This window comes from Cavia porcellus, unplaced genomic scaffold (genome assembly GCF_034190915.1).
Source record: "Cavia porcellus strain 051 isolate PalLab524CR breed Dunkin Hartley unplaced genomic scaffold, mCavPor4.1 scaffold_6, whole genome shotgun sequence".
NCBI classification, from domain to species: Eukaryota; Metazoa; Chordata; class Mammalia; order Rodentia; family Caviidae; genus Cavia; species Cavia porcellus.
This window is the reverse complement of record NW_026947489.1, coordinates 42,176,126-42,202,849: the sequence shown is the minus strand read 5'-3', so window position 1 is coordinate 42,202,849 and position 26,724 is coordinate 42,176,126. Positions and strand designations below refer to the sequence as shown.

At 39.3% G+C, this 26,724-nt stretch overlaps 1 protein-coding gene across 1 annotated transcript; it reads right to left on the bottom strand.

Annotated features, from left to right (window-relative positions):
* Positions 1–441: 441 nt before the first annotated feature.
* Positions 442–26,681, bottom strand: Bpgm (bisphosphoglycerate mutase). The gene is made up of 3 exons (XM_003475544.5): positions 26,523–26,681; positions 17,290–17,951; positions 442–1,481 (listed from the first exon to the last, which is right to left on the bottom strand). Exons 2-3 carry the CDS (start codon positions 17,888–17,890, stop codon positions 1,303–1,305), a joined length of 780 nt encoding a protein of 259 aa, XP_003475592.1. The 5' UTR covers positions 17,891–17,951; positions 26,523–26,681; the 3' UTR covers positions 442–1,302.
* Between the last annotated feature and the right edge of the window lie 43 nt (positions 26,682–26,724).

The window sequence follows — 26,724 nt, the reverse complement described above, 5'->3', positions numbered from 1 at the left end:
TTATAACTGCAAATATTTTACAGGACTTACCATTGAAATATATGTGAATTGCTTTGAAATAGAAGTAGTAGTTCAAAAAGTGATGATTTACGCACTCTTAGCATCTAAAGTCGCACTGTGGAAAAGAGTATTTTCAAGGCTGACAAACCATCTTTTCTGCGATGGCCACCCTGGTGACTCAGCACAATAGACCAGAAGTTTTGGCCCTTAGTTGATGAGCAGTAAACACATGTGACAGCCTCAATGTACCAAATACCCCTGCTCAGGTGAATACACACTGTATTTTACCTTCCCCAGCCCTACCTGAAATTTTTAGAAAATCAAGAGTGTGTACATGTCGAAACAAGAGCAAGCCTGTTGGTGAGTGTTTCAGGAAGACAGTGTTCAAAGGCTAGTTCAGACATCTACTGAACATTTATCAATTACACGGAGACACTCTGGGCCACTCCAGTCACCAACTTTATTTTTAAATCAACTACAAGTACCTAAAGACTAAAGTTCAAAAAACAACCACAAAACAAACAAACAAACAAAAACAGATCTTAAATAGTCATAACTGTATTTATCTTGCTCATTTTAGTGGCTGAAGAAGAATTCTACTGAGTGTCAAGCAAAGGATGACTCTGGACTCAAGAAAGGGCCTTGTTAGGGTGTTGATCAACCTACATGAAAAGTCACCTGTCACTTTCCCATTGAATGGGTCTCTGGTCTTATTACTGAAGCCTTCCTTTTCCTAAAGGAAAAGACTAGAATTAAATATTTAGGTGTACTGTACATTATCTAGTAATTATTACTATCATCTTAGAAAATAGTATGAAATGAAAAAGTGAACTACCTATCGGTTTTTTTTTTTTTTTTTTTATCGGTACCAGGGATCGAACTCACGACTGCCTGCTTGCAAAGCAGGCGCTTATGCCACTGAGCTAAATCCCCAGCCCCTACCTTTCGGTATAGTTCCTGTTGATAGTGTCTGAAAGATTTGTTCAATTATGAATGCCTTACACTTTATTTCCATTTGTGACTCTCCCATCTCAAGAACTAACAAAATGACCTAATTAAACCCCAGTGGTTACTAGCCTGGTGACTAGTTCAAACAGGACTAGTCAGAAAGCTAAACCCTAAGGCTTATGACATAAATACTTATGCATCTTCAAGCATTATCTGGATCAAAATAAGTTTATACAAACTCTACCATCTAGCCTTGGAAATATCTGAAAAATCAGGAGAAAAGGAGAGAAATCAGCACCCATAACACAACGCATGGTACATGTATTTCTTGACAGCCACCATGTGGGAAAAATTTTATTGTTTGGCTTGTTTCACTTTTCCTTGGTCATCCACTTTCTTAATGGCTGCCTGGATGGCTTCTTGGTCCCCCAGGAATTGGTGAGGCCCAACAGCGCGCAGATTCTCATCCAGCTCCAGGAGAATGGGGACTCCAGTAGGAAGAGTAATGTTTATGATGTCGTCATCTGAGATACCTGGTGAGTAGAGAGAAAGGACAAGGTGTTAAAGACAAACTTAGGAGGAAGCCCTGTTTAACTGTTTAATTACACACTGATACAGTCCCATACTAACAGTGTGGCTGAAACCCTGTCAGGTACTGTGAGCTGCTCCAGCTAAAATTCCAGGATGCTTGGAACTTTCCAGAAATTAAAAAACCAGAAATCTTAGAGAGTCACGAGGAGCGCTACATCTTAGAAGACCACAGACCTTCTGGGCAACCTGTTCCTGGCTGTTTCCTCTCTAAATCTGAAAGACATTCAAAATTATCTTCTCTAGGCTGATCTTAAAATAGATTCTTCGTTAATATTTCTATTCAGTTTGCTTGATTAGAATGTGATTGGGTTTCCAACACTAAGTAAGATTGGAATACCCTGGGCCAGATCTCATCAAGCAGGAATTTTCTCCCCTAGGTGCTCAGGAAGCACAGCCACAGGGAGATTGAGAAAGGACTTTACAGCACGCTCTGTAAACAGGAATCATTCTCCTGCCGTCCTTTAACATTTCCTCTGCTAGGACAGCAAGACGTGTGTAATGGACAGACCACCCCTAATCATTTTTAAGATGCAAATGAATTACATAGGCAATTACACTTTGACCAGAAGAGTTGTAGTTACAGTTGTAATAATAATATTTTTATTACTACAGCTTCTTTTAAAAATAAAGCATTAATGTCCTGAGAACATACTACGTAAATGCCAGGTGATTTTCTAAGCACTTTATATGTATTATCTCATCACTGCCCTCTTACAAGAACATAAGCTATTGTTTTCTCCATGTAAAAAGCTCTGGCACACAGAGGTTAAGCACACAACTCAAGACTACACAGAGTAAATGGAGAGCGTAGATTGAAACTCAGGTGTCTGTGTCTAACGTAAAATGTAGTGGCTCTCAAGTTTCTCTGCATTCAAAATGGGCAAAGAAAAAGTATGAGAAAAGAGATGGAATTGAGTAAATTAAAAGGAAACAAAATATTCAAATCATCCACCTTTAAAGTATGCCTTTACTCGTTATACAGACTTTCACAATCTAAGCATATGCTCTGTTTCCTATTAATGGAAAGGATTCAGATAGAGAAAGTTTGAGAAGCCAAGGCACTGTCTTTACATGATGTGGCAGAATAAATTATGACCAGTCAGTTATCAATGAACTATGTCATTTTAATAATTAATTGCTAGTTGTAACTATGAACAACAGCCAGACTCCATTGGATACTTACTGCCTGTATGGCTCTTCCAATTTCATGTCTAGGCCAGGAGAAGCTACCTAATAACTCCTATAACAAACTATCCTTCTGCAAACAGCTAGGAAACAATGGAAAGAATTCTACTCTGTAAAACTAGTGAGAGAACACATACTCTCCCTCTTGAAGTGTCACACAAGGCTGTGAATAGCAAGGATGACTTAAAAGAGAAGTGGAGCACAATAAATACTGCTTTCCCTTCTAGGAAGGCTCTTCTAGGAGAAGACCTAACAGGAGGGCTGCTCACTCACCATTACACTGCCCAGCCCTCTCTCATACTTAGCCTTATACAGATAACTCATATAAACCAAAAGACTGTAAGGACAGATAACCTTCAGGCGACAGCCAGGTGTTCAGCAGGGAGGTGACTGTCCAGATTCTGAGGGCCTCCTGGCTCCATCTGGTCAGAAAAGTCAGCGGGTGCACAGCAGCTGCCACATGCCTTCCCAAGAGGGAAGGCAGGGGTGTTCACCATGGTGTGGTTTACAGCCAAGTGACCACTGCAGCTGCGGAATCCAACAATTCTCACTCTCAAATCTGGGGCAGCCACAGGGGCCCCCAAGTCTAAAGCACTGAGTCCAACTGAGTCCAACTAACTGAGAGCTGAAGGCCTTTTTATAGGGAAGGATGCGTGTGACTGGGCCAGCATTTTATTCTAATGAACAATTTCTTCATTTTTCAAATGGAAGAGGATAGTCACTTCTAGCACCAACTTCCTCTGTTTTATTCTTAATGGTTAAGAAAAGCAGAGGCACCTCAGAGGCATGAAAGACATGGGCACACTGAGTACTATATACAGTCATCAGTTGTGCAAGGACCACACTGTATCTGTGTCTATAGTCAACAATCATATTGCTCACTGAATTAGAGAGAAAGATGGATTTTATTAATTTCTCCAATTAGCCTAAATTCTCCCAGAAGCAATTAATTTGTTGGGCAGATAACTAGTAAAAATGACCATGTTTGACTAATGTTTACCAATAAAAATAAAAGATACAGTGTGTTGATCAGCAGCTCAGATTCACCACTAGCAAATTATGTGCCTTTACAATGTTGCAACTATTAACCTTTACTGAAGTTCCAGGACACTGGGCTTTATTTTTAAATAAAGATGAAACATTCTATTATATTAGAGTTTCTAGCCAAAATAACTAGGAGAAAAAAAATGAAATAAAAGGCACCCATATTGTAAAGAAAACAGGATGCAGATGACAAGATTTCACCCAAAAAGGCTATTGCAACTAATACTGTGAACAAATTACCAGTAGGTAAGCCTGCAGGATATAACACCAATACTGAAAAATCAACTGTATTTCTATATACCACCAATGAGGAACAAGAAAGTGAACTTAAATAGACAATACTATTTGTAATAACATCACAACGAATAAAATAAGTTTATCAAAAAGTACAAAATTCAACTCTGAGCACTATAAAATATAGTTCAAACTAAATACACACACATAATGGAAAGACATCCTGTGTTCATGGTTTAGCAGACTTAATTTCAGTTGATTTTTTTTTGCAAAAACTGATAAGCTGATCTTAAAATTTATATGGAAATTCAAAGCATTCTATCTAAGACAATATGAAAAAAGAAAGTTGAGAAACTATATCAAGCAATGTGGTATTGCATGTGTTTATGTAGTAATAACATAAAGACAGATATATATCAACATATAAAATTGAGAATCCTAAATAAACCCTCACACTGTGGATCAACTGATTTTCAACAAGTGTGCCAACACAATTAAATACAAAAAGAAGACTCTTTTGAACAAACAATGGTGGGATAGCTGCATAGCCATACGCAAGAGAAAAAAGGCGAAACCTTTTCTCATACTATCCAAAAAAAATCCTCTAATATAGATTTAAAAATGCTTAGATATAAGTGCTAAAACTAAAACTCTAAGAAAACATAGGAGTAAAATTGCCACAATCTTGCATTAAGCAATGATTTCTTAACAGGTACCAAAAGCACAGCAATAAAAGAAAGAACAAAATTGGCATATAAAAGCTGTTCATTAAACGACACCATAAGAACATGATGAGACGACCAGAAAATAGGAAAGTAATTTTTTTGCAAGTCATATATATATATATTCGGTTAGGGACTTCCAGCTAGACTATACAAAGAACATTTGTGTTTCAAAACTAAAAGACAAATGAATAAATTAAGGGCAAAAGATGTGAACAGACATTTCCCCGAGATATACAGAAAAGGACAAGAAAGGACGGTCAGCACCCTTAGCCATTAGGGAAATGTAAAGCCAAACCACAAGGAGGTCCCACTTTGTACCTACTAGAATGGCTACAATTAAAAAATTATATATCTATATCTATATACACCCACACACAAGTGTTATCAAAGATATGGAGAAATTAGAACCAAAATCCATTACAGAATTAGAAATGCAAAAGGCTATAGCTTCTTTGGAAAACATCTGGCTGTTCTTCAGTCAAATATAGTTACGATATGTTCCAGCAATTCTCCTAGGTACACACTCAAGAAAATGTAACACAGATCTACACTAAAAGTTATAAACAAACCTCCATAGCAGCACTATCCATAACAGCCCAAGAAGCAACCCAAATGCCCATTAACCTATAAACAAATAAATTCAAGGTAGTCTCCATACAATCTTCATACAATAGAATGTTATTTGGGAGTCAAAAGGAATGAAGTATATTAATGATGTATGTTACAACATGGATGAGCCCTGAAAACATTATGCTGTTAAAAAAAAAAGCTAGTTACAGACTCCAGATTTTGTATGATTCCATTAATCCAAAGTATTGAGGATAGTCATGTTCATTATGGTATATAATAGATTGAGGGCTAGGGCAATGGGAGAATGGGGCAAGGTAGCAACTGAGGTCTCTTTTAAGGGAGACAAAGAAAAATATATATGTCAGGTTAAACACACCTATCTCCTCAAACATTCATTATTTCTTTACAGTGAAAACATTTGCTAACCCTTTCTCCAAGCTTTTTAATATATAGTCTATAATTTTCATTCATTTTGTCACTCCACTGTACAACAGCACACCAGAACTTCTTACCTCAGAAAACTGTAACTTAGGACCCTTGATCCATCTTTCCTTATCCTTTTTACCTTCTAAAATGTTTCAAAATTGCTTGTGGTGGTGGATTTATAATTCTCTGCATACAGTGAGCCCTTCCAGATCTACAGGTTCTGTATCCATGGATTCAATCAACCATGGATGAAAAAAATACTAAAAAATTACAATATTGAATATGTATAAACTTCTTGTAATTATTCCCTAGACAATACAACAAATATTTACATTGTATTAGATACTATAAGTAATCTAGAGAAGATTTAAAATTATGAGATGATGTGTATAGGTTATACACAGATATTATGCCATTTTATGGTGTGAAAATTCATAGATTTTGATATCTCAAGAGTTTTCTGGCATCAATCTTCCATGAATACCAAAGGATAAGTGGATAGTATAAACCACTGAATTGTACATTTTAAATGGTGGTTATGCATGGGTTATACTCCTAATAAAGCTGTTAAAAGTGCAAACAGATCCCTAAAGATTATATAGACCTGTGCAAGGGACAAGACTGTTAAGACAGCATAAATGGACTTTTGCTTTATTTTTTGTTTTTTTGTTTTTTTAAACTCCCTCCTCCTAGGACTGTGGTCATCTGATTTGTCTATGCTTATTTCTACTGCTACAAAAAGGGAGAGAAGATAGGATTCATATTTCTGCTCTGATCTTGTAAAATGCTTGGCATTATAATTAGACATCATCACAGAGTCTCCAAGAATGGAAAAGGGCATAAACAAGTTAGCTGGGCTCTTTCAATCGCTAATACAAAAGTCACGATGGGCCAGATTTAGGAGTTACAGTCTGTGACCTCTGAAGTGAGTTCTAGGCCTTTGGCAAGGGCCTAGGACACAGAAGGGGCTCACTTGTTTGAACACAGCATTCCCTTAAATCTGATCCCACAGGTGGTCTCTTTAATAACATCCTTTCAGGTTCACACCTGTGCCTCAGGCAATAATCTGTATTTTTGTGAGCCCACTAAACAATGGACACTGAAATTATAATATTTCATCTAAAAGAGAGTACAACAAAAATAAAACTATTTCAGGGCAGCCAGCTCAGGCAGAGAGACCCAGCAGATCTATCTCCACCTGCTGGGTGCTGTTAACAGAGGACTCCTTCCTGCAGGCAGCAAGTGTGGGCAGAGAAAACCAGCAAATCCGCCTCTGCCTGCAGGGCACCACCACCAGAAGGCTCCTTCCTGTGGGCTGTCAGCCTAAGCAGAGAAAATCAGCAGTTCTGCCTCTGCCTGTTGGGTGCTGACACCAGAGAGCTCCTTCCTGTAGGCAGCCAGCTTGGGCAGAGAGAGCCAGCAAATCTGCCTCTGCCTGCTGGTCCCCACCACCAGAAAGCTCCTTCCTGTGGGCAACCAGTGTGGGCAGAGACAACCAGACAGATCCACCTCCGCCTGTCAGACACCACCACTGGAAGGTTCCTTCCTGTGGGCAGCCAGCATGGGCAGAGAGAGCCAGACAAATCTGCCTCTAACTGCTGGGTGCTGCCATCGGAAGGCTCCTTCCTGCAGGAGCCTTGATGCTCCAGCAGGAGCAGGGGCACGCAGACAGGTAAGCCCCGTGCACCTGTAGGTCACCACTGGAGGCCATTGGCTTTTTTGGGCAGCCATCACCCACCAGCAGAATCAGACAAACACATCCCTGTGTACCTGCCACCATCATGGGAGTCCCAGTATACACACACAGGCTGAGAGAAGCAGCCCCACCTCCACGCACCCCTGATCATCAGGGAAGCCCCAGTGTAGCTGCACAGGTCTGGAGAAGCCTGCCCAATGCTCTGCTACCTCCCTGTAAATCTGGGGTCAGAGGAACCCAAGTGCCTTCCCATTCCCCTACACCACAGAGGGGCATCCAACGTGGGAAGTGGCTGGGACCCCACAAGTAGCTTGTTGGGAGGAACTCAGGAAAATGTCAAGACCAAGGAGTACCAGGCAATCTCAGACCTCCAGCCCATACAGAACAAGTCTGGGAGATACAGTCATGAAAGAAAATGGAAGTCACACACCAAAATCTCTGAGAGGATCGCAACTGAAGTAAAGAAACAACTTTGTAAGATCATAAAAGCAATCAAATCACAAATAATGTCTCAGGTAAAAGAAGAAATCACAAACATTATAAAGAAATGCTCAGCATATCTAAAGAAGATGAAGATAAAAAAGATGAGCATAGGAAAATGATGGATACTTTGAATGAATACAGAAAGGAATTACAATGCATGAAACAGATTCAAAGAGAGATCCAGGAAATCAAAAAGTCAATTGAAAGCTGGCAAAACCAGGAGACTGAAGATAGACATTCAGACCTTGAAGACAGGATTACAGTTAGCGATTGTGAAAAGAAAGAGCTCTTAAAAATAACATGGAATCAGGAAATAATTCAACGGCTGCCAGATAACTCAAAGAAGCACAATTTAAGAATGATAGGTATCAGTGAAGGAGCAGGGCTTAACGGAAATGAAATTAAAAGGCTATTTACAGAAATAATAGCAGAAAACTTCCCAAATATGGGAAATGGATCTGGCATGCAGATAAGTGAGGCATATAGGACTCAACTAACCATTACCAAAGTAAATCTACACCCAGACATATAATAGTCAAGATCCCAGAAATCCAGCACAAGAACAGAATATTAAAGCTGTTAGAGAAAAGAAACAGATCACCTGTAAAGGAAAACCAATCAGAATCACAGTAGACTTATCAACACAAACCATCAAGTCAAGAAGAGTTTGAAACAAAGTGCTTCAAATGCTTGAAAGAAAACAACTTCCAACCCAGATTGATGTACCCTGCAAAACTATCTTTCAAAATTGATGGAAAAATAAGATACTTCCATGATAAAGAATAACTGAAGGAATTCATGACTACCAAACCAATCCTACAGAGAGTGCTAAAGAACATTCTAGAGAGAGATAAAGATGTCCATGGTTCCAGAAATAGCAGCAGAGGAGGATCACCATACAAGACAGGCAATTGAATGAAGGGGAAAAGTGGAGGGCCAACAACAGGAGGATAGCAGGGCAGAGACAAACCAATGTGTGCTGGTTGTAACCATTAATGTAGATGGCCTCAGCTCAGCAATAAAAAGAAACACAGGGAGAGTGGATCAAGAAACAAGATCCATCGATGTACTGTATACAAGAAACACATTTAACTGGAAAGGAGATTGAAAATCAAAGGAAAGAAAACAACTGTTGCATGTGAACAGAAGACCAGAAAAAAGCAAGAGTAACTTGCCCATCAACCACAGAATGGACAAGAAAGATATGGTATTTTCATGTAATGGAAAACTACCCAGCTATAAAGTATAATAATCTCGAGGTTCTTGTAGGTAAATGGATGCAACTGGAGATCTTGTTCATGGGCAAAACAGTTTGAACTTATAAGCATGAATCCTAGCACCAGAAGCAGAAGGAGTTAATGGGATCCAAAAACAAAATAGTAAGAGCGATAGGGAGGAAACACCTGGGAGGGTGAGAAGGTAACTACTGTTAATTTCTTACTGTATTGTCTTGAACTCTTTTATTGTTTTCACAATTTTCTTAGATTTGGTTTTGTTCTGTTTTGTTTTGTCTGATGGTATGGGAAGCTATTCTGAACATAATGGGGTATATTATAGTAACCATAGTTGGTTTCCTATTATATTGTTGAAGTCTTATAATGTTTTAAATTGTTTAATTGCTTTTATTGTTTTGTTTTGTTTGATTTTATTATGTATGATGGTATAAACAGCTACTTTAAAGAAAACGAGACATTATGGTAGCCATTGCTGATTTCCTATCATCTTGTTTTGAAGTCTTATCATGATTCTGTTCTTTTGATTTGATTGATTCTATTCCATTGTGTTCTATTTGAGTTTATTATATGTGATGGTATGGTCAACTTTTGTGAGGAAAATGAGAACAGTAGCCACTGTTCATTTCCTATTATCTGGTTTTGAAGTCCTATTATGCTTTCATTTTTTTATTGGTTTTATACTATTCTGTTATGTTTGATATTATTGTGTGTGAAGGTATGGTCAACTATTTCATAGAAAACAAGAGACATTATGGTAGCCACTGCAGATATTCTGTTGTCTTGTTATGAAGTCCTCTGTTGCTTGCATTGCTCTGTTCTGATTTGCTTTGTTCTGTTTCGTTTTGTTTTATCATCTTTAAAATTAAAAATTAAAAAGATAGAACTGTTTCCAATAAATAAACAAATAAAACTGTTTGCAGCAAAGAAATACACTCATAAGCCATAACTTAAACATACTTCAAATGCTCATTATTTCTTTACAGTGAAAACGTTTTTTAATCCCTTCTCCCAGCTTTTTAATATAGTCCACAATTTTATCTATTTTGTCACTCTATTACACAACAACATACCAGAACTTTTTACTCTCATCAAACTGTGACTTAGTACCTCTTGACCAATCTTTCTGCCCAAATAAATAAATAAACTGTTTCCCATAGATAGGTAGATAAATACACACTCCACTTTCATGCTAATTAGGTCATTCATACAGTAGATGAATTGCTTACAAATATTTAAACACTTAGCCTGGTTAATAACCAGTCAATGAAACTTATGTGACTGAACAACCCACAGTGAAGTCATTACTCATTATTCAATTTTGACATAAATTATATTCTTTATACTAAGAAAATTACATGAACATGCCAGACATGATGGTGCACGCCTATAATCTTAGCACTTGTGAGACCAAGGCAGGAGCGTCATAAGTTCAAGGGCAGCCTGGGCTACACAGTGAAATGAGGACCAGCCTGAACTATACGGTGAGGCCCTGTAACAACTAGAACAAGAAAATTGCACAAACAGTATTCCTAAGGCTAAATTCACACCTGAAGCAGATCAGACTGAACAGAATTAGCACTATAATATATAATATCTGATTAAAAGCTGATTCTCTGGAACATCATATGAAAGGCAAAATGCGTGACAGATGTCACATGCCCTGGCATAGGTTTTTTTAAACACAGAGTCCAAGATTATTCTACAGGGAAATGTTACCAAGTTCTTGCTCAGTACTTATCCTGAACCTCATGGTCTGTCTGAAACCATCTCTCCATGTACCTGCTGTCCTTAATTCTTGAGTCTTCATGTAGGAAATAACTACATGAAATGACTGGAGTATTTCAAAAGAAACAGTGAAAGTTTGGGAGAAAGACCAAAGGTAACATAACACCAGAATGGGAAGAAATTTAAATTTCATTCTCTGCAGAAGGACTAACTTCAGAAAAGCAAATTTATACTTACAAGTGACCTTCTCCATTTACTTTAGCTAGGACTGGAAGCAAACACACACAGTTTTGCATACTACACACGGGCTGCAGCCTTAGCATGTCTTCTGTGAGAGATATGTATATAAATGCTGGCTTCTCTCACCAGGACTACGAGTTCCTTGAGAACAGGAAATACGTTTTATCCATTGCTATATTACCCAGGCTCTCAAAACAATACCATTTACCACTGCAGTAATTTAATAAATGTTTGTTCAACTCTAAACAGCACTCTTATGGAATCCAGAAAACCTTTAGTAATATCATTCACTGAATAAATGCATTTCAACTGTATTTATTATATAAATAGACATGGCACTGTAAGGAATAAAAGGTTAATTAAAACTTTCAAAGCATGAATTTGAATATACATTTTTGGCCTGTAATATTCATTACATTTTTTTTTTTTTTGGTACAGGGATCAAACTCATGACCTTGTGCTTGCCAAGCAGGTGCTTATGCCGCTGAGCTAAATTCCCAGCCCCAAAAAACATTTTATATATGGTGTTAAAGACTTTAAGGAAAAAAGTTTAATTAAAAAATTTGAAGCATGAAATCTCTATGGAAGGTGTTAAGTGTTTCAAGGACTCTGTTAGAGATACAATGTTAGCCAAATTTCAGAAGGAAGTCAGATGAGATTGGGTATATTCAGGGTGATATGGCCATAGACACAGACGGAAATCAAAAGCAAAATACAAGCCCCCCAAAAGGCAGATGCTCTGTGTCTAATTCATGCGCAGGTGCTCTATTCCCGGGGTACCCAGCTAAACTGTACTAATTCTAACTCCCGGGCTTTCAAATCGAATCTAATCTTTTACTGTTGGAGACTTAATTAAAGACTATGTTCCCATTCTGATCTTCGTAACAACAACAAAAGAGAGTTCAAAGGTTCTCAGCCTTAAACAAAATTGTTTACTTTTAGTACTAACAAAATTTAGATGACATGTCTTCTACATATTCTCTAGTTTTCTGTAAACTGCTTGCTTGAAAATCTTTGAACTTCAGGAAGTGGGAGAAGACATATTCAGGGAGTGTTGGGAGCCGCGGCCGAGCCCGGTCGCCTTACTTGGCGGACGTGAGGCCTGTAGGAAAGAGCAAAGCCTGAGCTAGATTACCCCTCCCATCGAGTGTGCTAAGATGGCGCTTATCTCCTGCTTCCTGCTTGGTAAACAACCCGCCCTGTAAGATCTCCTGCTTCCTGCTTGGTAAACAACCCGCCCTGTAAGATCTCCTGCTTCCTGCTTGGTAAACAACCCGCCCTGTAAGATCTCCTGCTTCACAACCCGCCCTGTAAGATAGTCTGCCTAGCAACAACTGATGTTAGCCAATCAGCCCGCATCACGCGCTTTGAACTGATTGGCCACTGTAACCCTATAAAAGTGAGTGCCTCTCCCGCCAAGAAAAGAAGAAGAAGCAAAAGAAGCAGAAGAAGCACGCAAGGAGCCGCGGAGAGCGGACCGGTAGAGGCTTCGGGACAGACTGTAGGGAGAAGCACGCAAGGAGCCGCGGGGAGCGGACCAACAGAGGCTTCGGCCGGGAGGATTCCCGGGGCAGGCTGTACGGAGAAGGAAAATAAAAGAAAAGGTTGTCCACTGCCAGACTTTGTTGTGTGTCCTTCCTGCCGGCCGGGAGTGACACCGACAAGGGAGACACAGGGACTTGCCATATGACAGAAAGAAACCCCAATTCTGAGATGTGAATACTTAAAAGATTTGAAAAATAAAGCAACAACTCCAGCCAACTCCTCTGGCTATGAGGCTCCACCTACTCCTCACTTGACTTTCTAACCAACTAAATCACTGTTAAAATTCTACTGATGCACAATTTGAGATCAGAGTATCTCCTATTACCAATAAGGGCTGAAAGAAGAGACTGAATTTCACAGATGACCTACCTATTTTGAACTCTAAAATTTGAATGCTAACTGAAAACTCAAAGATGGGCTATGTGGAACAAATGAAAATGGGTTATTTGAATATTGTAACACAATGATAGAAAAACAGCTTACTTAGAATAAGGCAAAGAATCTATTTTACATGTTAATTAAAATGTTTATAAATAAACATCTTTCTTTAAATCTAATATACTTAATTAAAACAAAAGAAAGTTTAACTATACTGCTAAAAAACTGCCTCATAGATGGGAGGTTTGACTTCGTTGCTTCTGAAAATATCATGTTAAATGCCAAAGGTGACTAAAGCCAGTCCAGTTCCCACAGCTAGTCCCAGCTGACCTTTCCTCCTCCGTCTCTAATTCAGTCTCACCATTTTCCTGCTTGTATACAGTTGCACACAATCTGCAGATACCAAGTCTGTCTTATCTGAGCATCTTGCCTACCACTCTTATCTGAACTTGAAGCTGCCCAATCCTGCATTTGAACCCAGACTAAACAATTCACTTCCTCTGGCAGACTGTAGCCAATGCTCAGTTTGGTACCTGGCTTTTCCTTTGATGTGCACTAGAAGGAAACCAACAGGAAGTGACTGTGCCAACCACAGTGACTATGCCAAACACACGCCTGTCTGGAACACCACAGAAAGGGATGTTTTATTACACAAAGCTGATGTTAAGAGTCTTCATGGTGCTTTGTGAGACATCTGCCTGAACCAGTCTGCAGTGGGCCTTCTTTAACCTGCATGGAATGATGCAGCCTAAGAATCACCAGCTCTACCATCTCCATTCTCCATCCCATTCAAACACATGTCCTTTCTCCTGCAGACCTCATCTGGCCTTTATCTTTTTCCATATTCATATACTTCCAAAGTAAGTCTTTTCCTTGAATTTACCACTTGCCATGCCAACTCCACTGTTTTAAATCAATTACCCTCAAACTAAAAACACTGCTAGCCCTCCCTCTAACTCACTGGGACAGCAGTGAACTCACTGGCTCTCTGAGAAATGAGCAGGCACAGTATTAATCATCAGGCTGCTTTCTCCCTTAGTGCTGGGCATCTAACCAAGGGCCTCACAAGTGCCAGGCAAGCGCTCCCCGAGCTACACCCTCCAGCCCCAGACCTCGACTCCTATCCCCATCATCAAAAACAAAAAGGTCTTTCAAAAAATGCTTTTATTCTCCTTATTCTGAAAGTCACATCTATGTGCCTCTGCCTTTTATCTCCTCATGTGTGATCTCATCTATTGTTTCCTAGATCAAACTATGACAAATCCTTTCACCTTTCAATCTCATAGATTATTTTTATGCCTTTAATGAAATATAATTCACAGTATTTTACCTAAAGTACACATTTAAATGGCGTTTAGTACATTCACAGTGCCGTGCAATTATCGTAATTTTACATTTTCATTACCCCTCAAAAACCTCTACCCATGTAGCCACACTTTCAATCTAACCGTACTTCACTCCCACTTTTTACTTCTAGGCAACAAGTACTGTGCTTTCCTTTCTGCCTCCATAGATTTGTCTATCCTGGGTATTTCATATAGTGGAAACCTAGGTGATTCTTTCTGACTGGCTTCTTTCACACAAGATGATTTCAAGGTTCATCTCTGCTCTAGCATGTATCCCTACCATACTTTATTCCTTTTACTGATGAATCATATTTCACTATGTCACTATAATGCTTTCAATTAATTGACTGATATTTGAATTGACCTACTTTATGGCTATTACGAATAGGCTGTTATGTAAGTTTGTATGAGAGTTCTTGTGTGGAAATATTCTTTTATGTTGGATACTGTTGCAAATTGAACTGTGTCCTTCAAAGAAGATACATTGAAGGTCCCATCTCCAGATCACTAAACCTGACCTTATTTGGAAACGGGTGTTTAACAGAAATAATCAAAATTAAAATGAGGTCACTGGATAGGCTTTAATGCAGTACTATCATGTTCTTACAAAAAAGAAAGAAAGAAAGAAAGAAAAATTTGAACAAGCAACACCAATATGCCCTCTGAAGCAGGAGGACCTTAATGATGCTCCTACAAACCAAGGCACACCAAAGACAGCTGACTGTCCCCAAAGATTAGACAAAGGCAAGAAAGGACAGTCTCTTAAAACCACAAGAGGTACAGTACAATATGCCAACTCAGGACTTCCAGCTCACAAACTAAACTTCTGTTGTTTGAAGTCAACCAGTTTTGGACACTTTCTTAAGTTCCTCCTAGGAAACTATTAAGGTATACACTAGGAGTGCAATTGTTCCATCTTAGGGTACCTCTTTAACTCTTTTAAGGAACTGTTGCATTATTTTCCAAAGCAGGCATACTACGTGATTAAATTATTTTTCAATGAGCTATTAATGGTTTAAAACTTTTCCTTATTAGAAAATCAAGTTTTTATTTCTGCCTAACCTTGCCCTCTTGAGGTAATCTGCCCCCTCCTCATGATAGTGTCTTTCACCATTGGTTAAACCTTCTTGCTATTTACCTTAAACACAACAGAAACAATTAATTAGTAATGCACTGGCAAGAAGGGACATCTAGAATAAACTGTGGTTGGGCTACAGAGTACTCTTATAGTTAAACTTGAAGACAGGTGAAAAGCATAGGAGAGGTAGCCCGGTCTCCCTCCCTCTCTCCCTCTCTTTCTCTCCCTCCCTCTCTCCCTCTCTTTCTCTTCTTTTCAAAGGAGAAGAGGAAAGGAAGAGGAGGAAAAAAAGAGGATCCTGAAGAAGGTAGTGGCACCTTCTGTGAGGAGGGAGGCTTGCCACCAGGGAATCTAAGTCCCATTTCTAGAAATATATGTGGTTGGACAGAATACATCTTCAGGCAGAAACTCTGAAATTCTGAATTTTAGTTTGTTGTCCTAATAGGAGCCTCAACTCCCTGTCAAACAATAAAGTCCATTTATGATGAGGTTATATATCGTTTATCAAATATCTGATTATTCTGAACAAGGAAGAACAGAAACCTTTATATAGCCAAATAAATAAAATATATGGATCAAGCGCCTTATCTGGCAAATCAAGTTTGTAATACCTAATAAAGTCTGTAGATTTTAGATTACAGCATGATTTAGGGATGGCAGATGTTTCAGTAATAATTCAGCTCTTGGTCATATTATAAAAATTGGGGGAAAATAATCACAAGCTAGAAAGTTTACATTAAAATCTCAGAGAGATCATTTCGTTTTGTTACCAATAACCTATTTCCACTTAGTTCACATACAATATCGACCTTTTCATTTTCATAGCCTTTTACAGAAAAATAAAGCTGAGTAGAAAGGAATGATAGAGAAATATGTTCTAATACCAAGTGGTTGACTGTCAGCAATGATGTAGACCGCAAAACACAGAGCAGATCACTGAAAAAGCACAATATCTGGGACCAGTGAGGGGACAGGAGAGGACAAAGTCCCTGAAGGTACCAGAGGCAATCGATCACAGGTGAACCGGAATCCTTGAAAGAGTTCATGCTACTGAGGCAGAAGGTAACAAAATAGTACATTAAAAACATAACTTTGAGTAGTTTAAGGCTTTTATCTTCAAACTTTCAGTCAAGATAAATAAATTATTGTTTTATTTTTCTCCTCCTTAGAACTTTCTCCTACTCAGTGTCTTTCACCATTGGATAAACCTTCTTGCTATTTCCCTTAAAAACAACAGCAACAATTAAATGAGCAGTGTGGAAAAGGAGGACTGGAACAAAAGAATTGTTCAGGAATCTTAGGTCAGAAAACACAGCCCTAATTATGTAAATCTCGAAGAAAGTGGGCAAAAACTGAAAACCGGTTTACTTAACTTGAAAACTCAAAGAAATTTACTTCCAACATCACTTTTACAGTGTATTCCCTTCCTAGCCTACTTTCATCTTATTATAACAAAATGCATACTCCTTTTAGACCAATGTTTCTCAGAGTTCAGAATTCCAACCCACAGTATCAGCTGAAATGCAAATTCTCAGGCTCCACTCCAAACCCAGTATTTAGAAACTGCAAGGAAAATCTGTGTTTGACACCCAAATCTGTGTCATATGTAGCTCTCAGATGACTCTGAGGCTCATTCAAGCCTGGAAACCTCTGCTTCAGATATTCTGAATGTCAAAGGCATTGGAGTTTTTATTTATAGAACAACTTGCTTCTTAAGTGACAAAGAGACAGACAGAAGGAAAGTCTGCTATGTAAACGGTGCATCATTAGCTTAATTGCTAGATTAAGGCCCAAATGTAACACTACACAACCTCTAATGAGCAGTACATAAAGTTGGTACCTTCCAGATGTTTCAGGAGAGCTCTACTGCTGTTCCCATGAGCAGATATCAGAATGGTTTTGCCTTTCAGTACTTCAGGAGCAATCCTTTCATTCCAATAGGGAAGAAGTCTCTCCAGAACATCCTTTAGGCTTTCAGATCGTGGCAGCCGATCCAAGGGAACATCGCACACTTTATACCTCCGGTCACTGTAGATTTCATGGTAATAGGGATGCGACTCCTCGATAGGAGGTGGGGTCACATTGTAGCTTCTTCTCCACAGCCTCACTTGTTCTTCACCATGATTCAAAGCCATTTTCTCCCTGTTGAGCCCAATCAAGGCCCCATAGTGACGCTCATTTAGACGCCAAGAGCTTTCCACTGGAACCCATTCCTGCCCCAACTCTTCCAGAATCAGCCAGGCTGTGTGGATGGACCGATTAAGGATGGATGTAAACACAAGATCAAACTCAAAGTTTAGTGCTTTGAGCTGCTTCCCACAATTCCGAGCTTCCTCCAATCCTTCGCTGTTAAGTTTTTGATCCACCCAGCTACAAAATCGGTTCTCCTTATTCCAAGCACCCTCTCCATGTCTTAGTATAATAAGTCTGTACTTGGACATACTGATGGCTGAGCTCTCCTGCAATTTTCAAATGAGATGATGTTCAAGGACAGCAATACATCTAGAAAGAGAAAAAACAGAAAGCACAAGCTATATTCTTTTTTCTTTCTTTCTTTCTTTTTTTTTTTTTTTTTTTTTGGTACCAGGGATTGAACTCACAACCTTGCGTTTGCCAGGCAGGTGCTTATGACCTAAATCCCCAGCCCAAGCTATATTCTTTATTCAAACGACTACCTAGGGGTAGCAAGCAGCACAATTTCACAACAGCTAGTATCTAAAATCAGCTAAAATTCCTTGGAGCAGTTTTGATGTCAGACATCTGTACCCATGGTGGCAAGTATTCACACATTCTCCAGATTATTACAATGTAGTTACTTAGTTTTTCTAATGCCTGTATAATATGTTGGTTGTATGATGCAAAACAAAAAATACAGAACACTTCATTCTAATGCAATACTGTTTCCACCAGATAAAAAGGCTGTTCTTGCTTCCAGAAGACAGGACTTCACAGATAGACCCACAGATGTCTACAAGAATGACTCCTATCTGGGTGGAAACACCCAGTTCTAGCAGCTGACTCCACACTCAAGGTATCCATCTCACTCTGTTTCTTTTCTGGTGGAAAAAAGTAAACGTTTAGCCATCTTGCCTTCTTATTATGGAAGTTACTACGCATGTCAACTCAGTAAACCAGCATATGCATCTGGTCTGTATTGCTGACTGGTGGCAACCAGCTCTTCAGTGCCACAGTCCATACCACACATATGCAAATCGAAGGTATTTGTGACACATTGGCTCAGCACTAAAACAGCATGAAAAGTGATTTAAGGTGACATCACATTGAAGTGATACTCACCTAAACAATCTTTCATCTGCCTCAAAATACAGCTGTAGGCAGCAATAAATCCAGATGCAAAATAAGCTATCAAATGCAAGCAGCTGAGAGATGCTGCCTGGAGAAACAGATTAGTGAGAGCAAGCCTGTGGGAGCGGGGACCATACTGATAAGGAAGCCTCCTCCTCCCGACTGTGCAGATAGCCTTGTACACTTGCCACATCTTAGCAGGCAGAAAATCAAGGAAGTGGGGCAAGCATGACCCTACACATATGCTACTCAAGGATCTCTGGGCCCACTCTGTCCCCTGGAAACATCTGCACCATGGATGGTGCCGGCCTCGCCTCACTCCTCTTGTGGGGATGCAGCTGTGGTGGCCCGGCCCCCTGTACTGCTACTTGTGTCCTTCCACACTGGAGAGTACAGGTTGAATCAGCAACCAGGCCAGGTCTTCTGCCATTCTCGGCAACTCCCATTAACAGGGGATTTTCTGGCCTACTTCCCTGTGAGTCACACACAGTTATACAATAACCAGTGAGCTAACATTCATAGTTTTTACCTTTCTTAGTAATGCTTAGCGGTTCCAGGAGAATTAGGAATAAGGAAGGAACTCAGATTAAGATGATTTGTTGCTACCAAAAATAAGACCTAACAGGCTTGAAAACTAGAGATCAACAATGCCAGCCCCCATCAGCCTATCCTTGCCTCACTGCCACTATAGAGTAGCCATCAAGCAAGGTGACAGTGAGGTTGAGTCTTCTGTATGACACTGGCCATCACCATGGTAACAACCAGCTAGGGCTTATTTTCCAGGCAGGTCTTATTTTCAGGGAAACATGGTTGGTAAAGTTCTAACAGTGAGGATTATGATATCCTTTTCCTACCAAGGTTTGAAACTCTTGATACATATGGAGCTAGGAAGTCCCATGTTGTCCAAGAGATGACCTAAAGACCTGGGGCTCAGGGTTTAGGGAAGACATCTCATAGGGTTGAGAATTTCCAGGGAGAGTGTCTCTGCCCTCAGTCCAGGCAGGACATCACGGTGACAGAACAAAGAAAAGGACAAAAGTCATCTGAATGTTCCTTTGTCAGGTGACTGCCTGGCCCCAGAGAGAGAATAATCATGAGGTTAATAAACTTCATCTTCAAGGCCCTCATCAGGGAGAGAACAAGTGCTCTGTGTGTTTCAGTGAGTAACATTCCCAAGAAAAATATTTTTATACTGTTTCTTTTAAAAGCCCAAATCCAGCAGGTAATACCAGGTTCAGGCCATGAGAACTGGACCTACCTCTGTGACCACTTACTATCTGTGGGAGTGGAGAAGTAAAGTGGAGAAAAGAGAAGCCATCAACTATTCCTCTGCTTCAACCCTTAGTTTGTCCTGCCAAGTGAGAAGCCACCAAGCTACAGTTAATGAAGCTATTTTCTCTTTGAGCAAAGAAGGGCATGATGGAAAAATTCTCCAAGCAGAAGCACTTCTCCATCACCTGTTGACTATGAACTATATCAAGAGAACAAAATGTATTACAATAACATCAGGTACCTGCTGTCAAGCTTTGCAGAATATTAATCTGCTTTATTTGCTTACTTTATCTAAAGATAAAGTAAATTCTGTTTTTACTCAAACTATATATTATATACACTGAAGGAGAGGAATAAAGTTTTCCCACAAAACCTACAAACATACACCTAACTGTGCTGTACAGAAGGGAATACAGAGTAAGATACTAAAGTAGTGTGTCTGTCTCCAGTAAACAAGACTTTTCTCTCCTCTCCTTGGGATGATCAGCTACTTTTCTTACTTACTCAATTGCTGAATACATGTGAAAAAGTGTGGCCAAGCAGCATAACAGCAGTTAGATCTTCTCTGGAGAACCTAGCGTGTCACTTGACACAAGGCACTAAGTAGGTGTTTGGAATTAATCAAGCTAGACAACAATTACTAGATCATATAACTGAGGCTAAGGCTTGACAGTATTAGGGGTAACTATCAATGTAAACACAGCCAGGGCTGTTTTGTAGTCTGAGATGTTAACAAGCTGTAAGTCAAGAATCCCAGTGCATTTAAAATGGTGAACCGAAGCCAAGAGTAATTATGCACTCTAGTTGTATGTCCTGTATTTTTGTAAGTTTAGTATGTTCATGCATGGCCATGATCTCTACAGAGAAAATGGAGACTGACACGTGTCACTAGATGGGCAACTGAAATGGTGACCCACACCTTCTGCCTCCAATCCTTGGGTCTTTCCTCCTTACCTCTGATGATTTCATTCTTGGCATGGGGATATAGGCTCACTTGGTTTAACCACATGTGTGGATCTGCAGTCACAGCTCATCTTTACAAACCCAGGCTACTACTTCACAAAATGCATCTGTGATAAAGGGTTCAGCTCTCTATGACAAACCTCAAGGCAGAAAGGCAGGCCAAGCAGTAATCACCTTAGCTCACAAAGAAATACCTACCTAAGAACAGACTAAACCTTCCTCCTCCAGTGAAAAATTCCTTTTAAACTCGCAAGCTTTGTTTCTTGTTTAGTTTTTGGTAAAGCCACCAACCTGCAGTTTGTTCTTAAGATTTCTTAAATAAATACCACTCAGCAAGTTACTGAGACTTAAACACTTAATCTAACCAATAACTTACCTCCTACCAAATAACAGGCCACATAAATTACTGGATTACCATTCCCCAGAGTTTCTTCCTTTTTAAAGTTATGGTCTAGTTTGAAAAGAACAGCTCCTAAACAAAGGTATCGTCCACATGACTTGACCTCATCCTCCTCTTTCCCACGCTTTCTTCCTTGTACACACTACTTTCTTAGTTCTTACCTTGCCCACTCTTAACAAATCTGTCTCTCAAAAGACTGTAGATTAGTTTTCTTACTAAACAAAAACCATAATCGCTTAGGATTTGTACTGTTTTGATTGCCCTGAAACTGACTGCTTCCATCAGGGAAAAAATAGATCTGCGAAGATTTTGGTGCTACATTTCCTCCAGCTCTCCTATGTTACATGGTGGGGTCCCTGTGCTTTCTGACCCACCTGTGGGAGGGGTGGTGGTGGTGGTGGTGGGTGGTGGTAGTGATGGTGATGATATTAACCGCAGGAGCTAACATTCATAGAGTACTCACCAGGTACATGTACTGTTTGAACCCTCAACTACCATTCCATGGAGTAGGTTCTATAATTACCCCCTACTTTACAGATGCAGAAACTTAGGTCGAGATAACTTTCTCAAGTTCTAACTGACAAAGCTGGAATTCAGTCTCAGGAAGGCTGGGCCCTAAGCCTAAAGCTCTATCCTGAGTTCTTGGAAAGCCAACTTTTCTCACTACTTTAATCACATTAAAATGACTGATTCATAAATTGAAGACTTATTACTCCAGTCTCTCTAAATTAGCCAATTAATTCATCCTTTGAACATACTGCAAACCCCATGAAGGCCTGTGAGGAGTCCAATACAGATTACGTTTTCAAGAAACCAATGAGGAAAAGTGGTGTGGTATGGGTTGTGTATGTATCACCGAAGCTGAAAGTAACTCACACCATGAGAAGCACTTATTCATAAAGGAAACGGGGAGGAAGAAATTACTTCTGAGTAAGTTCGCGGACATTATACTATTTAAGCTGGATTCGGAAAGACAGTTAACATTCAATTTACAGAAAAAGAAAAAGCAATTTTACAGGAAGAATAAGTAGAGCCAGAAGAACAGGTGCATACAGAGAACAGCAACTCCACCAATCAGGCTGGCGTTACAAGAGCGACTCTACATCCTCATTTACCTTCAACAGTATTGCTTTAGGCCTGTTTCCTTCCCAACCCTTTCACACTCAAGTGTCCCATTTGGAAAATTACATGGTTATCCTAAGTATAGGGTATAACCAGGAAGTAGGAGGAGATGACTCTAGAAAGTAAGACTGAATAGTGGCCCAAGGAAGGCTTAGTTGCAAAGGATGTGGCCTCTTTTATAAATTGAGATGTCATTAAAAGTTAATAGCATGCATTTTGAGAGGACTAGACAGTACTTACACAGAGAAAGACAGGAAAAACCAGGGGGGTGAACACTCATAGTTATTGTAAGGTTTTTGTAATAGTTCTGGTAACATATAATGAAGATCTGGGCCAGGATAATGGCTGTTACAGTGGGATGAAGAAGATAAGTGTGAAAGACACTACAGTTTAGCTCAGTTGTTAGCAATTTTTTCAGTAAAAGGGCCAACAGGAATTTTGGAGGACACAGTGGGCTACAGGGTCTCTGCCATAATGATGTACAATTCTGCTATTGTAGCTGAAAGCATCTGTAGATGGATTGGACATAATACAACAGGTGTGGCTGTATTGCAATAAAAACTATGTATAAACACTGAATTAGATACAGCGTTTTTATACAATTTTTGTACACATGACATTTTGTTACTGTTGGATTCAGCTACCATTTGAAGTATAAAACCTGTTCATACCTTGTAAACAGATAGTGGGCCAGAAGGCTTAGAGGTATGCAGATCCCTACCTACCTGAATCCCATCCTCAGATCTTTTAAGTACATCAGCATTTTTAACCTTAATTAGCAATCCTGTCATAGGATACATTATTAAATTGCCAGACTTTATTCCTGGCCAGAATTGCAAAGCACCTTTAGGAATGGAATATCATTCACAATTATTGTTTTATTTCTGCACAGAAGACAGTACTGCATCCATTTAAATCTAAGTTTGGCTTAACTGATTTCAGGTTTGAGATAAATCTAAAGTGATTCATTTTGTTAACATCCCTCAACATACAGCCTGCAATTTAGACATGGTTTACTCCTATGAGTAATTTTATAAACTATCCCACAGTGCCTCGTACTTAAGTGTGTGCCTGACAAGCTGGAGCTGCTAAGCAACTGCTTTGGCAATAAAGAGACAAACAGGCAGTTCACAGGACATACTCTGCAGGTGATTTACCACTTGCAAAGATTTTTCACTATCTATGTATAGAAATTTCATCTGGATTCATTATGTCATATAATTTCATATACTGCATCCTGTCTATAACTGATGCCCATACCGTCTTCCAAAGGAACAGTTTTAAGTCTTTGTTTCCTTCTTTCCCCAAATGTTTGAAAATTAATGTCTAAGGCTCTCATATCATAAGTCATGCAAAGATGGGGCAAACTGAAGGGTCACCTCTGGCCCAAATGCTTAGTTTTTCTTCTATTTCCAAAAACTGAGCAAGGTATCTGATCCACAATATAATGTCAAGTTACATAAAATACCTCTAGAACCAGAATCACTTTGACTCAAAGTTAATGAGTAAATATTAAATATTCATTTGTTTCCCTAGACCACTCAGATGTTTGCGTTGATCCAAATTCTCAGTCTTGAGCAACTCTTAACTCCACCAAACCATGGAATCTACCTGTACAGAAGATGGGCTGACTGTGATGGAGGGCATCGAGACAATGAGGTTCACAATGTCTTGATGAATTAAAATGAAACTGTGCTCAAGGGAAATGCAATCCAGTCTTTAGTTCCTTAGAGCTTCAAATATCTTAATAAAATATATCTTCCTCAAATCAAGTTCAACATTAAATGTTCAAACATAATTGTTCCTTAAGGTATTTAATATTCCATCGTCTATTATTTTACAGCAAATTTTCCATTTGTATTTACAGTTATAAGACTATGTTTCCAGACACTATATCCCTCTTATTCATCAACCTTGAATACACTAACATCCCCTCCTGAGAACCTGTTACAGAGTAATAAACTACAGCAGGTGGCTCCCTCCTCACAGGGAAGGGAGAGAGAAGTCTGTTTTCCTGGGACCACCATACTTGTTCAAAACCATTCTGCAAAACACTATCATGTCCTCTTTTCTCTGGAAATTTAATTTCCTAGGATAGTAACTTTGCCAAAACTGACTGTATCCTCCAATCCCAAAAAAGAACTGTAAGTAAAAAACCTGGTTATAAGCCTGGCTATGCTGCTTATTGGCAGTATGATCTTGTATGTTCCATACCCATAAAGATGACAATAATGAAACTCTTGTTCTCAAGGAACTGTTAGGAATATTAAATGATGGAGTATTCTACCAAAAACTGAGAGGTAGACAGCAGGCTTTGACTAATTCACAAATACTAGCACAAATCTCAAGCTCATCAAAACCATTCTACCTGGTTGATGGTGCAAACAGGTGCAAAATCTGGAAATCAAGTAAATTGAGGGGGAAGATTAAAGAGGAATTTAGATTAGTGAAAGGAAGAATAAGTATGATGAAAAGATATAGTCCTAAAAGCATAGTAGTATAAAATATAGTAGTATTTTACAATCTAAATACTTTCATGAAGTAGTCAACAAGTATATTTCCTCCATACTAAAATGTCCAAGAAAAGATTTTTGCTATTAATAGTTTTTGTCCTATTTTCCTACATAAATACTGTCTCATAGCAGGTTTTATTCCAACAATGTTCAAGAAACTGTTCACTTCAAACGTTTCTTGTCTCCTATGTTCTCAAGGCAAGCTACACAAAGATGCACAGAGAAACTTAGATGTATAATAGTGTAATATGTATCATAGTGAAATACATTTCTTAATGTCAACCAGCCATCAAATAGAAGGTAAAAAAGGAAGAAGCTAACAGATCTTCCCAAACACTAAATATCTAACCATTAAAGATGATGCCCCCTGCCACACTGTATTTCTGTACTTTCCAAGTTTCTACAATGAGCTGCTTCCTTTGCTTTAGTATAAATATAGATAGAAAATACTATTTCTAGAGAACTTACTACAAAGCAATTTCGCTTGTGTAAGGGAATTGTTAATCATCTTTGTTTTAAGGCATACTTTAATACAGCCTGTTTAATACAGCAATGTTGTTTTTTTTGCATATATTTAAACTTTTAAGGCCAACCTGAGAATAATCTAAAGCAACTTCTGCTTTAAAGATGTGAAAATTGAAAGTCAGAGTTAAAATGATTTGTTTAAGATTACAAAAATAGTAGCAGCTTCAGGGCTAAAACCAAGATGTACTGAGGTCTAACTATGCCATTTGTTTTGTTTCTCTAAAATTCACCACCATAGAGAGGCTGTCAATTTTTGATGTGTGAGGTGACACTGAAATACATAAATGGATAAACCTAGTGGACTCAGGGGAGACAGTTTTGAAGTAAAAATCAAATTGACATGAGTTCTTTTATTATAGAAAACTTTAATACCTACTGGTGAAAAATAATGCCCCCCCAAGGGGGCCACATTCGCTTCGTTAATATTCTATAATCACTCACAAGCTATAAATTCTCCACAAATTGGAAGGAAGGAGACAGGGGAATGGAAGTTAAACTAGCTAACAAGTAATTATCTTTCAAAATCTAACTGCACTTAATTTCAATTATGCATCATTTTGTCCTTATTAATATAATACGCGCCCCATCTTTTAGAACAGAGGGAATTACACTGATTTAAAGGTTCAGTGCTTTTATGAACTTGTGATCTGGCTCCTGAGACCACTGCATATATTCACCTCCTTTCCTTTCATGGCATTCAATGTTGTTTGGTTTTTTTTTTGCATCTGTTTAAACTTTCAAGGCCAACCCTGCCATCCTCATAGATACAGTGGTAGAGCCCGAAGCCCAAGAGGCCCTTACACCTGCCTCGTCGTCCAGGAGGAAAAAGTTCATCCCCATTTCAGCAGCCAGCTATTCCTGCCACCGACTCACTAGCACCCGGCCTTCCCGCACCCCCATAGTAGGATCCCCCATTCTTTCAAAACAGAATCGTTCGCACCTGTAACGCTCCTCCTCAACAAAACTACTCACCTGCAAAGAGACCACCAGGAGCCGCCGCTGCTCTCCACTGTCACAGACCAGCCAGCGCCTCCTAGATTTCATCGCGGCCGCCGGCATCAACGCTCTTTTCTAGCCCCACAACCAAAAGGGGCCGATCGCTTCGCTTTGCCTATTGGAGGATGTGGCTGTCACTCACTTACGACCCCGCCCCATTCCCCGGACCGGCCGAGGG

Coding starts and splice junctions, on each gene's coding strand:
- Bpgm (XM_003475544.5), bottom strand. CDS start 17,890: ATGTCCAAGTACAGACTTATTATACTAAGACATGGAGAGGGTGCTTGG. Junction 1,482..17,289: donor TCTCCTGAAACATCTGGAAG/GTACCAACTTTA, acceptor TCTACTCACCAG/GTATCTCAGATGACGACATC.